This window comes from Esox lucius, chromosome 12 (genome assembly GCF_011004845.1).
Source record: "Esox lucius isolate fEsoLuc1 chromosome 12, fEsoLuc1.pri, whole genome shotgun sequence".
Taxonomy (NCBI): Eukaryota; Metazoa; Chordata; class Actinopteri; order Esociformes; family Esocidae; genus Esox; species Esox lucius.
This window is the reverse complement of record NC_047580.1, coordinates 32,358,099-32,372,528: the sequence shown is the minus strand read 5'-3', so window position 1 is coordinate 32,372,528 and position 14,430 is coordinate 32,358,099. Positions and strand designations below refer to the sequence as shown.

The following is a 14,430-nucleotide window of genomic DNA, read 5'->3' as shown; positions in this document are numbered from 1 at the left end:
TCATATCGTTCCTGGTTAATGAACAGGTGAACAGTGACACCTTGCGGCTTCTCAGATTCTCTATAGAATCTGTCGACCTCATGATCATGCTTAATAAGGACTAATTACCAGTACACTACTAACATGAATAAAACACATAGTACATCTGGATTTTGTGTTTAGATAGCCTAATTAAGATGAAATTGCACTAAAACAATCGTTGCCAATCAGAATTTGTAGACAATTTTTTACTTTACAAAGTATTTTATATGCAAAAAACGTTAGTTTAAGATTCATACGCTGGAAGGAAGGAAATTTAACTTTGCGCGACTACCAATGCTCTACAGGTTTTCCATCACACAGCTTTGACATGTTGGCTATTCCACGTTTAACACGAAGAGCAAGCCGGATGTGCAGGATTTAACGCCTTTTTAGATATCTTACATTTGTATTCGTCCCCTTCCACAAGATACATTATCTCATTCCACTCCCTTTTGTTAAGCTTTATTGTTGTACTTAAATGACCATCGATTAATATAGCTGTTATTTGTAGGGAAGGCGTGCCTTAACGTTTTTTTGTGGCAATGGGTGCATAGCATTGCAATTTGTGTTGTGTGGAACGCAACCCAAGCACAGTGTCTCACTAAACTATTCACCCCTTTCAGACTTTTCCAGGTTTTGTGTCACGACATGAAATCAAAATGTGTTTATTTTGCCACTGATCAACACAAAAATGTCCATGTGGTCAAAGCGAATATATATATATATATATATATATATATATATATATATATATATATATATATATATATATATATATTTTTTTTTTTTTTAAACGTTCTAAATGTATTACAAATACAAAACAGAAAACAATTATTGCGCAAGTATTCATCCACGTTGTTATAACGCATCTGAAGTCAAGATCCATAGACAGATTTTTCGGTTTGACAATTCTTGTACCTAGAGTTTGTGAACTTGTAACGATTTTAATTTTGCAAACATGGTTCCGTTTTATCAACTGCTGTGCTGCTAATTGTATTTCTATTTTATTTTACATTTACACGGAGATACAGTGAAAGTATTCCATTATCCAAACACACACAGTGCTCATTGGAATTTGATTTATATTGCGGCATCTTACTTTTTTTTACCAGTCCATAGTTCTGACTTTTAGATTAACCTTAGTCCTTGACTAAAATAAAAACAATTTCCACTGAGCTTTACTATTTAGTTCAGGACGAGGCTTAATCTATGTGCTTAAAACCATGTTTCAATGATTTTTTATTTTTTCATGGGTTTTCCAATTTCCAAAAGCTAAAACAAATGTGTTTCTTTATATACACACACTTGTGTTACCCTCAGAGGCTAGTGTTACTGAATTTAAATCTATCCCCCAAAAACGCACAACAGGAATATAGTAAACTTTGCAAGGCCATCAGGGCTTAGTCCCAAATGCATCCTCTGACAAGGACCACTTTGGAAAGAAGTGTTTTAATAAGTGCTATCCTCTGGGAACACACCGTGAACACTTCAGAGTTTTTACCACAAGGCCTTCCCAATCTGCCAGGCTCACACTCCCACCCGTGCATCACAGAGGTCTTGCTCACCACCAGAGGATTCCTGGTGATTACTCAACGCCATGCCAGCTTCATGGATAGACCACTCTAGAGCAGCCCAGGCTGGCTGCTTGGCGCTGCCCTCCTGTGTAATGTGTTCTATCTGCAGGTATGCCCCAGGGCTATACAGGGCCACCTGATGGATGTGGGAGAATAGCAGAGGCAAGTCTCTAGTTAGCGTGTACCGTGACACAAACCCTAGCTCCAACGGAATGTCCTCCTCCTCAGAGTATTCGAACTTGGCAGCCATGTACTTGGAGATGTCTCTCCCCGTGGCTTTGGCGCGGCCCAGCTCTTCTCCTATCAGAGCTATGACAGCAGTGGAAGTTCCGCCCTCGCTTTTCCCCAACGCCCTCCTTAGGCCCCGTGAACAGATCACCAGGACAAAGTCACTCTCCTGGATCCTCCTGCAGTGCCATCCCAGGACCCCGTCCTCTGCCAAACGTAAGGAATCCCACTTGTCCAGAAACACCTGGAGCAGCAACATTAGAGACCTTCGCATTCCTGAAGCAATCATCACCACCAAGACCAGTAAAGACCAAGAACCATTTGGTTCAATGTTTGGGCAACATTTTTTCAGTTTAGTTTGCACTGAACAAGATGTATGCCCGAAACCTTTCATGAACAGAGCTCCTGGTAAGCAGGAGAAAACAACAACATACAGCCTAGGATTATGCTGAATTGTAAAATGTGTAAACATAAATCATACCTATTACCCAACACTTTATCTACACAAGTAATTATGTGCTGTGTTATTTAGACAGTACGTTTTGAACGTTCTGGAGACTAAGCATAACGAGAACAAAGGAGGTCCTTATCTGGATCCCTTATGCAAATGATCCGTAAAATACGACTCAGAAATATGCAACAATTCTCACAAATATGTCGCGGCCCTCACAAATATGTGGAGCAAATCATAAATATGTAAGGCCACTCACAAATGTAATGCAAGTCACAAATCTGTGAAATACACGTGACAAATGCTGTAACATTCACAAAAAGTGATTCAACATACAACCCTGTTTCCAAAAAAGTTGGGAAGCTGCATAGAATGTAAATAATAACAGAATGCAATGACGTCCAAATAATTTAAACCTTATATTCAATAGAAAATAGTACCAAGGCAGCATATTAGATGTTGAAATTGAGAAATTCTATTGTCTTGAAAAATATATGCTCACTTTGAATTTGATGCCAGCAACACATTTCAAGAAATTTGGGACAGAGGCAACAAAAGACTGGAAAACTATACCTGGTGGAATATCACACAACTAATTAAGTCAATTGGCAACAGGTCAATAACATGATTGGGTATTAAAGGATCATTCCAGAGAGGATGGGGAGGGGTTCACTACTTTGTGAAAGACTGCGTGGGCAAATAGTGCCACAATTCAAGATTAATGTATCACAACATTAAATTGCAAAGAGTTTGGGGATCTCATCACCTATGGTACACAATATCATCAAAAGATTCAGAGAATCTGGAGTAATCTCTGTTCGCAAGGGACAAGGCCAAAAAACAATATTGGATGGCCATGATCTTCAGGCCCTCAGGCAGCACTGCATTAAAAACAGACATGATTCTGTAGTGGAAATCACTGCATGGGTTCAGGAACACTTCTGAAAACCATTGTCAGTAAACACAGTATGTCACTGCATCCACAAATTCAAGTTAAAACTAGCATGCACAGAAGAAACCATATATAAACAAAAGCCTTCTCTGGGCCCAAGCTCATTTAAGCTGGACTAAGACGAAGTGCAAAACTGTCCTGTGGTCTGACAAATCAAAATGTGATATTCTTTTTGGGAATCAAGGACGCCGCATCCTCCGGACTAAACAGGAGCAGAACCATCTGGCTCCTTATCAGCGCACAGCTCAAAAGCCAGCATTTGTGATGGTACATCTGTGAAGGCACCATTAATGCTGAACAATATATATAGATTTTGGAGCAACAACGTTTTTTTCAGGGAAGGCCTTGGTTATTTCAGCAAGACTGCCAAACCACATTCTACATGGCTCTGTAGTGAAAGTGTCCAGACCTGTCACCCAGTGAAAATATTTGGCACATGAAATGAAGAATATGACAAAGGAGACCGCCAACTGTTGAGCAGCTGAAATCCTATACCAAACAAGGATGGGAAAACAATTCACTTTCAAAACTACAGCAATTGGTCTCCTCAGTTCCCAAACACTTGGAGAGTGTTGTTAAAAGTGGAGGTGGTGCAACACAAAGGTAAACATGCCCCTGTCCTAACTTTTTTGACACATGTTGCTGGCTTCAAATTCAAAATAGGCATGTATTTTTCCAAAAACGAAAACATTTCTCAGTGTCAACATTTGATATATTTTCTTTATACTATTTTTAATTAAATACAGGGATAAACGATTGCACATCGTTGGATTCTGTTTTAATTTACATTTTAAGCAGTGTCCCAACTTTTTTGTAAACAGGGTTGTAAAAAACTGTCTTATATTTATTTGCTAATCATCATTTGTTAACGATTCATTCTTTGTTCTTGGATTTTGAATTATGTTTGATACACTATATGCATATATTTCTTGACAGTGATTTTTATTTCACAGTTGCATAATGTATTTGTGACTCCCTGTATATATTTGTGACTCGCTACTCACAAGTTAAAAACATTTGGATAGAAATCTATCTCCATTTTGGTCTCCCTGTTGGCAGTGCACCATTACCTGAGTAGCCATGTACTGCTGTAAGAAGGTTGCTAGCTGCATTACTGCCCTGACGTGGGCGGGGCCATCATCGCTGCAGTAGCAAATCAACAGTCGAGGTGGAGTTACCCTGGTGATTGGCGACACACTTTCGTCATTCCCACTCGAGACAGGGTGTGCCTCGAATACTTCTGAAAAGCACCATATATGTTGCGTATGAAATGTATGTATTATACACAACCCTGTTTCCCAAAAAATTGCAAATAATGCAAATAAAAACAGAATGCAATGATGTCCGAATCATTTAAACCCTATATTCATCAAGTCATTCTGTTTCTATTTGCATTCTACGCAGCGTCCCCAAATTTTTTCAGAAAGTGGGTTGTATAAAAGCATTGTTTTTGGGTAAAAAACGCAGACCTTTACGTTTTATCCAATGCGAGCACATTTTCCTGGAGCTGACGGCCAGTAACAAGATCAGTAAGAGAACTGCCAGGGCAGCTGCAACAGGGAGCCAAGTGGCCAGTGGTAATGGCGTCTCTGGAGGGAAGAGGTCAACAAGGCGACAGCTAGACAGGCACTAAACCATTTCCCTTTCACAAAGTACTCGTTAGATCGGAGAACAAACCTCGCTTATGCCCCTTCACTTGAACATTGAAAACTTTTCTTACTGCATCCGTTTGGTCAGCCGCGATCTGTGACAAAATGGGAGTAGATCTTTTATGTTAACAGTATGGAAGAGTACGTTTTGTTGATTGCTTTCAGTCGGTAAATAAGATGGGGTCCAAGAACGTGTGTTTTCAAAGTCTCACCTCACAGGTATAGTTGGATCCTGCTTTCAGGCCTTCGAGGTGATAACTGGAGTGGGTTCGGTTTCTTGTAACATCCTTCAGAAATAGCCATAAAGGCAATCATTATACGCAGCAGACAAAGCATGGCGATAATTTGCTCTCCGCAAGAGACATGAAATTGGTCCAAAGCTCTCACGGGTTTAATGGTATAATCCTTCAATCCGTCCCCGTAGCACTTGGAGAAGTAGCGGTCGATCCCGAGAAGAGGGGGGGCGAGGTTGAATGTCACAATGATGTCGGGGCCTATCTGCTGAACGTCTGTGTATTTTGGGTACCAATCTATGACAGGAGAAAACAAACATTAGTCATTTATTTTCATGGCCCAGTGTGGCTCAATGGGATCAGGGTTGTTTGTTCAATTCCCGCTGGGGACCAGTGCAATTCATTCTAAAATGTCTCACCTGTCTTGCAATGGTCAAGTCCATTTTTCTTTGGGCATGCTGCAACACAAGGGATTTCACACATGACTGACAATAGATCCGTCAACATGTGTGTGGTGACAACTGACAACAGATGGGCTGGTTATGTCTGTTAACATGTGGTGTGTGGTGACAACTGACAACAGATGGGCTGGTTATGTCTGTTAACATGTGGTGTGTGGTGACAACTGACAACAGATGGGCTGGTTATGTCTGTTAACATGTGGTGTGTGGTGACAACTGACAACAGATGGGCTGGTTATGTCTGTTAACATGTGGTGTGTGGTGACAACTGACAACAGATGGGCTGGTTATGTCTGTTAACATCTGTGTGGTGACAACTGACAACAGATGGGCTGGTTATGTCTGTTAACATGTGGTGTGTGGTGACAACTGACAACAGATGGGCTGGTTATGTCTGTCAACATGTGGTGTGTGGTGACAACTGACAACAGATGGTCTGGTTATGTCTGTTAACATGTGGTGGTATCTAGTGATGACTGACAACAGATGGGCTGGTTATGTCCGTCAACATGTGGTGGTATCTAGTGATGACTGACAACAGATGGGCTGGTTATGCACGACAACATGTGGTGGCTTGGTCATACCCAACTGCATGTGGTGCATAGTGTAAGGAAGATTTACTTTGTGTGGAGAAGTCTTTTCTGCTGTAGAAATCTTTTGAGTCCTCAGGAACTGGAGCTGGCAAGGCCATCACAGTGACAACATACCTGGACCCCAAGTCTAAGTTGTAGAAAGGGTCTGACTGGTACACCTACATAACAACACAGTAAACACAGTTAAATGTTGTAGGAAGACCACGCTAGCTCGCCTGGATCAATAACAGCAAAACACCCTTATGTTAAACAATTCAATACACACTTCACATACCCTTTCATGAATTATCAGTAACAACAAACAGCTTGTAATAGTTTGGCACTGTGAGCTTGTAGCACAGCGTTTCGTCAACCCCTCTCCATAGATATCCATACAAAAAAACAAGTTAAGACAAATTCACCAAAATTGGGTGAACGTAGACTCCTACCCTTTGGGCGTGTGAAGCGGAGAGTGATATATTGCTCTGAAAGAGAAACAGCTGACAGGCAGTGTGAGATCCTCCCAGAGCCTGGAGTAAGACCTGAAAGCCTCTAAGGAAGCCAATCCCTGGATTGAACACAGAAGGCCAATGCTGAGAAGCAGCTTGGAAGGAGCTAATTTACACGAATGCATGGACATACAATTCGTCAGCATGAATACTTGTACTGTGCCAAATAACTGATGGCATTACAGTATGACTTGTATACTTAGATTGGTGCCCTTTGGGACTATCTTCTTACAAGCCCGATTCCCAAAAAAGCTGGGAAGGTGTGTAAAATTTAGAGAGAAACAGAATGCAAGGATGTGCAAATAACTTAAACCCTATATTTAAAAGAAAGTAGTACCAAGACAACATATCAAATGCTGAAACCAAGGAACAAAAATGTTTTTGTTTCTTGGACAGTTGTTCCAAAAAGCTGGGACAGAGGCAAAAAAAGACTGGAAATGTTGTGTAACGCAAAAAAACAGAACCTGGTGGAACATCACACAACTAATACGGTCAAATGGCAACAGGTCAGTAACATGATTGGGTATTAAAAGATCATTGCAGAGAGGATGGGCCTATCAGAAGTGAGGATGGGGAGCGGTTCACCAGTCTGTGAAAGACTGCATGGGCAAATAGTGCCACAATTCAAGAACGTATCACAACATCAAATTGCAAAGAGTTTGGGGATCTCATCATCTATGGTACACAATATCATTAAAAGATTCAGAAAATCTGGAGTAATCTCTGTATGCAACGGACAAGGCCAAAAAACTATATTGGATTGCAGTGATCTTCAGGCCCTCAGGCAGCACTGCATTAAAAACAGACACGATTCTGTAGTGGAAATCACTGCATTGGCTCAGGAACACTTCCAAAAACCATTGTCTGTAAACACAGTATGTCGCTGCATCAACAAATGCAAGTTAAAAACTCTACTATATATAAACAATACCCAAAAATGCTGGAGCCTTGGCACATGGCATGGATGACTTGCACATCAGTGAAGGTACCATAAATGCTGAACAATATATACAGCTTTAGGAGCAACATATGCTGCCATCCAGACAACATCTTTTTCAGGGAAGGCCTTGGTTATTTCAGCAAGACAATGCCAAACCACATTCTGCATGTATCACAACAGCATGGCTCCATAGTAAAAGAGTATGAGGGCTAAACTAGCCTGATGCATTATGAAATGACAAATACAGCAAAGGAGACCCCGAATTGTTGTGCAGCTACAATCCTGTATCAACAAGGAAAGGGACAACATTCCACTTTCAAAACAACAGCTATTGGTCTCCTCAGTTCCCAGTGTTATTAACAGTTAAAAAAAAATATATATATTGTCTTAGCACTACTCTCAATTAAATATAGAGATACATTATTTGCATTTTTTTTGCATTTATTTCTACATTTTTGGAAATGGGTTTGTATTTCTAATAAGTGAGATTCACAGACTTCACACCAAATGACTTGATCATAATAACCATTGCATTGGATCTGCCATTACTGTTAGATAATTATAAGAAATTGTGTATATTCTATATGTTTGTTCTCACCATAAACGCTGGGTTTCCAGGAGACAATGATGTTGTCGTATTCAGGATTCTGATCAGCTAAAAACTCAATGGTTATATCTCTAGGAGCGTGGGTATAATGCTTGCACACAGAGTCTTGGCCAACCATGAAAAAAGAACATGGCAATGGAATACAACCTAGGAAAATAAAATAGAATAAAATCATGTAGAATTACATATTGAACACACAGCTTTATTTTTTAAATGGACAAAGTATAAAAGTCACATATAAGTGGATACAAATCGAACTTCTAAAGGTGTTTTAGTGACTGTTTTCAAAACTGCGCAAAAATTCTTAGGCCACCTGAAAAAAATATATTACGCTATTTATTTGGGCAGTTAGTGTTTATTTGCTTTAAAACACCATATAACTTTATAACGAATACAAATTAGTAAAAATAAGCATGAATACAGTAAAAAGTAAGAATTTCATAAATGTCCAAAAGGTTATTATAGCCCTGTTTCCAAAAAAGTTTGGACGCTGCGTAAAATGAAAATAAAATCAGAATGCAATGTGCAAATCACTTAATCCCTATATTTAATTGAAAGTAGTACAAAGACAACATATCAAATGCTGAAACACAGAAATTGGAAAAATATTATATTGGGAAAATATTGGGAAAAAACACCAATCAGTCAAAACATTATGACCACCTGCCTAATAGTGTGCAGGTCCCCCTTTTGCCGACAAAACAGCCCTGACCCGTCACGGCATGGACTCCATTAGACCTCTGAAGGTGTGCTGTGGTATCTGGCACCCAGATGTTAGCAGCAGATCCTTTAAGTCCTGTAAGTTGTGAGGTGGGGCCTCCATGGATCGGACTTGTTTGTCCAGCACATCCCACAAATGCTCGATTGGATAGAGATCTGGGGAATTTGGAGGCCAAGTCAACACCTTGAACTCGTTGTTGTGTTCCTCAAACCATTCTTGAACCATTTTTGCTTTGTGGCAGGGCACATTATCCTGCTGTAAGAGGCCAATGCCATCAGGGAATACCATTGCCATGGATGGGTGCACATGGTCTCCAACAATGCTCAGGTAGGTGGTACATGTCAAAGTAACATCCACATGAATGGCAGGACCCAAGGTTTAATAATAAATAACAATACATTATATTTATATAGTCCTTTTTAGGGACCCAAAGACGCAGTACAAAAGTGACATGGAACAGAAAACAAACAGAAACAAAACAAAAAATACTATGAGAAAACAAAGGAGATTGAAAGAATGGAACTGGGCGTGGCTATGGGTAGGCGATTTTGAACAGATGAGTCTTGAGGCGTTGCTGGAAGATGGGGATGGTCTCAGAGTCACGGATGGTTTTGGGGAGAGAGTTCCAGAGCCTAGGAGCAACCCTAGAGAATGTCCTGTCACCAAAGCCTTTGAGCTTTGACTTGGGGATTATGAGGTGTCCTGCAGTACCAGAACGAAGTGAGTGTGTAGGTTGATATGTAAGAAGAAGGTCAGAGAGGTAGGCAGGGGCGGAATTGTTCAGGGCTTTATATGTCAACAGGAGGATCTTGTAGTTGATGTATTGGGAGATTGGGAATGTAACTCACAGAGGATGGGGCTGATGTGCTGCCAGGACTTGGTGTGAGTCAGTAGTCTGGGTGCAGAGTTTTGAACCATTTGGAGCTTATGGAGGGATGTAGATTTGATGCCGGTAAGTAGGGAGTTACAGTAGTCAAGACGGGAGGTTATGTATTGGGGTTTCAGCAGCAGGACGGGAGAGGGAAGGTCTGAGTTTGGCCATGTTGCGAAGATGGAAGAAGGATTTTCCAGTCTGTTTAATGTGCTGATCAAAGGAGAGTGTAGAGTCCAGAATGGCGCCAGGGTTACATGAGTGGGGGGTGGAGAAACAGCAGGGTCATCGATGCTGAGATTGAAAGTGCGGGTGGATTTGGTTCCAAGAAGTACGAGTTCTGTTTTGTCACTGTTCAGTTTGAGGAAGTTGACCGTCATCCATGCTTTTATTGCAGTCAGGCAGGATTCAATTTGGGACAGAGGTGGGTTGGTGAGAGACTTGGTGGCTAGATATATTTGGGTATACTTACCTGACGCCAATTAACCTACTTAGTTGTGAGACGTTCCTCTATGTTTGTTTTTTGTACTACACTACTTTTACAGTCTTGTTGCCCCTGTCCCAGCTTTTTTGCAACATGTTGCTAGCATTAAATTCAATGTGGGCATATCTTTTTCAAGGACCAATAACTTTTTTTGGTTTCAACATTTGATATATTGTCTTTGTACTATTTTCTTTTGAATATAGGTTTTAAATTATTTGTACATCTTTGTATTCAGATTTTATTTCCATTTAAAACAGCGTTTCAACTTATTTGGAAACGGGTTTGAATATTGTATAAGGGATCTAGCCGTCTCACAAGATATCAATTTCCTAACATGAAAGTTTTGTGGCTTTTTTCTAAGGAATTTGTATGCCTTATTTTGGCAGGAAAGTGTAGAAAAGTGTGGAGGGGAGTGGTTTCGCTGAAAGTTCAGTGGACAGGAACTTGTGCACATGTGTCTCAGGCACTGGTCCAGACCAAACAACCCCACAACTGGTCCAGACCAAACAACCCCACAACTGGTCCAGACCAAACAACCCCACAACTGGTCCAGACCAAACAACCCCACAACTGGTCCAGACCAAACAACCCCACAACTGGTCCAGACCAAACAACCCCACAACTGGTCCAGACCAAACAACCCCACAACTGGTCAAGACCAAACAACCCCACAACTGGTCCAGACCAAACAACCCCACAACTGGTCAAGACCAAACAACCCCACAACTGGTCAAGACCAAACAACCCCACAACTGGTCAAGACCAAACAACCCCACCACTCTTTTTAATTTTAACTTTGTTGATGTTTATTTGTACTTATCCTAAGAAAGTTGAGCAAAACCGAAGATGAGTACATATTTTGTGCTCATCGTCAAACAACACAAACGATGAGTGATATTTTGGGCTAGAACATACTTTTGTTACAAAATGATCGTTTCTCAAACACAAAATCTTTCAATGAGGTGTGTGATTTATTTTCTGCAATGCTTCTTGAGTTGACTGTATATTTTTTATTAAACCATTCTACCACAAACACAGTAAGCCATGTATAACAGAATGTGATGGGTCCCACTGTCTCTCCCCTAAGTTAAAGACAGTCTGGAGTCACTGTTTAAAAATTTAAACTGGTAATTGTGAATGTGGTGCTTGTGAACCAAAAACGGGTGAAATATGTGTATATACTACTCCATCTTTATATACAAAACTTATTTTGTATTATTTTACTGTAGCCAAGCGGGCTGAACCAATGTGGGGGATATGGTAGAACAGTATGTGGGGGGGGGGGGGGGGGGGGGGCACTTAATTCTTCTAGGCTTTTGGAAAAATATTTCCTATAGTTTAGCTCATTGATGGGGGCAGTTGAGGGACAGGCACATGCAGGGATGCCCTCATCCTTTCATCTCTCCTTTCTTCCTATTCCCTCCTCTCCATCTCTTCTTTACTTTCTTCCTCTACTCCTCTATTGCTCTACCATAATCTCCATATGTTTTTCACTGTCCTCTATGCTCTCTCTGTTCCACTCTGGACTACTCACGCAATATTGACCGCTACATCTAAACGAGGTGGGAATAATTTGTGTCTTAACTGAAAAGTTTGTAAATTAAATTAGTGTTTTAACTGAAAACTTAGCTTAGAGGCATACACTCAGAAATAATTTCGCGCCCCGGGAGAAATACAATTGTTTAGCGCGCGGTGCTCACACAGAAAACGACTTGTTTTTCTGACGTCTGTGATTCTCGTACAGCTCGTCCGCATAGAGCGTTATTGGTGATCCAGATTACTATGACAGTGCGATCCGTGTTTCTCAAATCGCATGAAGAAAATAGCTTTAGGAAAGATATTGTACCCTGATAAATCATTTGTCAAACAAAACGTTACGGTTATTATTATTATTTTTAAAAAAATTGACGTGGAGGGAAATGTTTTGCCACAACGCGAAGCCGCGGTAGAACGAACGCAACTTAATCAGCTTAATGCTGCAATATAGGCGGGCGGCTGGAGTTCGGACGGTAGCAGATGAGAGTAGATAAGCAAACGGGTAGGACCAGGTCCGAGATATAAAGCTGCTGTTCCTGTCTACCTGCTGAGACGTTAAAGATGTCACTTGCCTAGTTCCGTGGCGCCGATCATATGTAGATGTTTGGCACAGCTTTTGTATGAAGGATAATTTTGCTGTGGGTAAAGGGATACTTTTGTTTTTGTATAGCTTTATTTATTTATTTTATTTGAGACACTGGAAGCCAACCTGTCACTGGAAAAGTAATTGTACTTAGGGTCTCTATTGAAACAGATAATGAACGTCCCTTCTTTTGAAACTCTAGTTTGTGTGACTGCTTGGCCATTATGGGCCCAGGACCTAAATGCTACAGTGACTTAGGGTTAGGCATATAATACAACCTGCAATTTTCCGGATTCATAAGAAATACACATTTGGTGGTTAATAAGACATAAAAATGTACATAGTGTTAATGTTGAAAATGACTATTCTATAGTGTGGCTCGAATCATGTGTGACATCCAAGGATGCAGGTTGGGAACCTGTCCGGTAAGGCGCGCTTACCTCCAAATGTCGTAACTCCGTGGTTAATTTCAACTTCTTCTCTGTTTATTCGGCAGTATTCACAGTCAGGTCCTCCCTAAAACGGAGGAGTGAAATGCGGGTATGCGTTAATTAAAGTACGATGTGAGCAGAGAAACAAGCGGAAAAAACTGCGGGGATTAATAAAAATGTACCACTAGTTATTCAAACACGCTATAATCAAATTCAATAAACATGAATAGATGAATTAACTATTTGTGAGAGTGAATAGGTAAACACTCCGGGGTGTGGGTCCCTCATTTTTTATCCTTGCAACTACTACGTTCAGTATATTATAGTAAATTAGGCTAGGCCTACTTAATACTAAATCCCTACCCATTTTATTCAGTTAAACAGAAAAAACTCCGGGAGAAAACGAGGATGTCATCGAAACCGCCATGGGGCAGAGAACCCCGGGCACTCAACTGTCAGGTAACTGGTTTAGGTGCGACCTGAGTTTAATTGCCGCCTGCTAGACGTTGATCAGATATGACAAAACGGTATGCCTTCAATCCCTCTACTAGATACTCCAGCCATTCACCTGGAAGTGTGACGGCTTGGGGGTAAAAGTGGTTTAGGTCCCGTTGTTTGAACCGCTAAAATCGGATAACCTGTTATATTGTTGGCATGTGATGATCCTGTTATAATTCCTGTTATTATGCGACAATCGCATTCCAGTACAATGTTGGGATAGGCCTATTTGCCAAAAAACGGCATCTATGAAAATAATAAACAGTCTTTTATAGAGGCAGGACTCGAGCGTCCACAAGAGCGCGGGCCTTAACTGACTTCCCTAAAATAAACCGTAACATTAGTTTTATCGAAAGTGTATTGTAGGGCCTATCAATTTCACTATTCGTCTGAAGTGACCAAAATGTCGTAGGCAGTATTTCCCAAAAATAAAATATCCACTTCGCTGACACAAAATGCAAGAGTCAGGTGAGATGTGTTTCCTTCAGTGAGCTCAACAACGGCAGCGACAAATGAGCCCAACGTTTTGTGAACAGTGACAATGGGTTAAGTTTAATGAAGTGTGAAGTTTAATTAAGGGTTTAGGTATAGAATATGGAGCCTTACTAACCTGCAGGACACATCTCAGACTGCAGTTCTGAGGTGAGATAGCCGTTTGGTCCTCGCGGGCAGAGAGGTACTGACTCAATGTCAGGACGTGGAACAAAACGAGCTGTCCTCTAATCCTTACGACACGCATGGCAGTGTCCGGAACTCAAAGTATAAGGACTCTTAACAACTCTCAGTCCAACTATATACATACATGTATGCATGTATGTTTTCTTCCCATGTGGTAGGTCTAGTCCTAGACAGCTTAAATTATGCTTATGGGTCGACCTTTTAGGGTGTGTGTGGGAGAGAGAGAGACAGAGAGTGTGTGTGCAAAAAAAACACGAAGAGGTGCGTCCAGAGGCTAAACAATTATGTCGACGTTATTCAACTGTTCTCAGAAATCTCCGCCAAGGTGCTAACCAACTGGCATTCACTGAACCAATTACAACCGCTTTTCCAAAAAAATTGTGACGCTGTCTAAAATACAAATAAAAACAGAATGCAATGATGTGAAAATC

At 40.8% G+C, this 14,430-nt stretch overlaps 1 protein-coding gene across 2 annotated transcripts; it reads right to left on the bottom strand.

The window, feature by feature from the left end:
• Positions 1 to 824: 824 nt before the first annotated feature.
• On the bottom strand, positions 825 to 14,334 carry si:ch211-207e14.4 (interleukin-17 receptor D). 2 transcript variants are annotated; one of them, XM_010893193.3, is made up of 12 exons: positions 13,932 to 14,334; positions 12,833 to 12,908; positions 8,189 to 8,344; positions 6,591 to 6,709; positions 6,191 to 6,320; positions 5,528 to 5,566; positions 5,263 to 5,405; positions 5,088 to 5,162; positions 4,904 to 4,970; positions 4,696 to 4,815; positions 4,297 to 4,466; positions 825 to 2,067 (listed from the first exon to the last, which is right to left on the bottom strand). In XM_010893193.3, the coding sequence occupies exons 1-12, from the start codon at positions 14,058 to 14,060 to the stop codon at positions 1,549 to 1,551; spliced, it is 1,743 nt and encodes a 580-aa protein (XP_010891495.2). In that variant the 5' UTR covers positions 14,061 to 14,334; the 3' UTR covers positions 825 to 1,548. The 2 variants fall into 2 exon arrangements, with proteins under 2 accessions (XP_010891495.2, XP_010891496.2); XM_010893194.3 differs by having other exon boundaries at positions 825 to 1,731.
• Positions 14,335 to 14,430: the final 96 nt, after the last annotated feature.

Coding starts and splice junctions, on each gene's coding strand:
- si:ch211-207e14.4 (XM_010893193.3), bottom strand. CDS start 14,060: ATGCGTGTCGTAAGGATTAGAGGACAGCTCGTTTTGTTCCACGTCCTG. Junction 6,321..6,590: donor CCGCTTCACACGCCCAAAGG/GTAGGAGTCTAC, acceptor GTTGTTATGTAG/GTGTACCAGTCAGACCCTTT. Junction 5,567..6,190: donor AAAAGACTTCTCCACACAAA/GTAAATCTTCCT, acceptor CTTGTGTTGCAG/CATGCCCAAAGAAAAATGGA.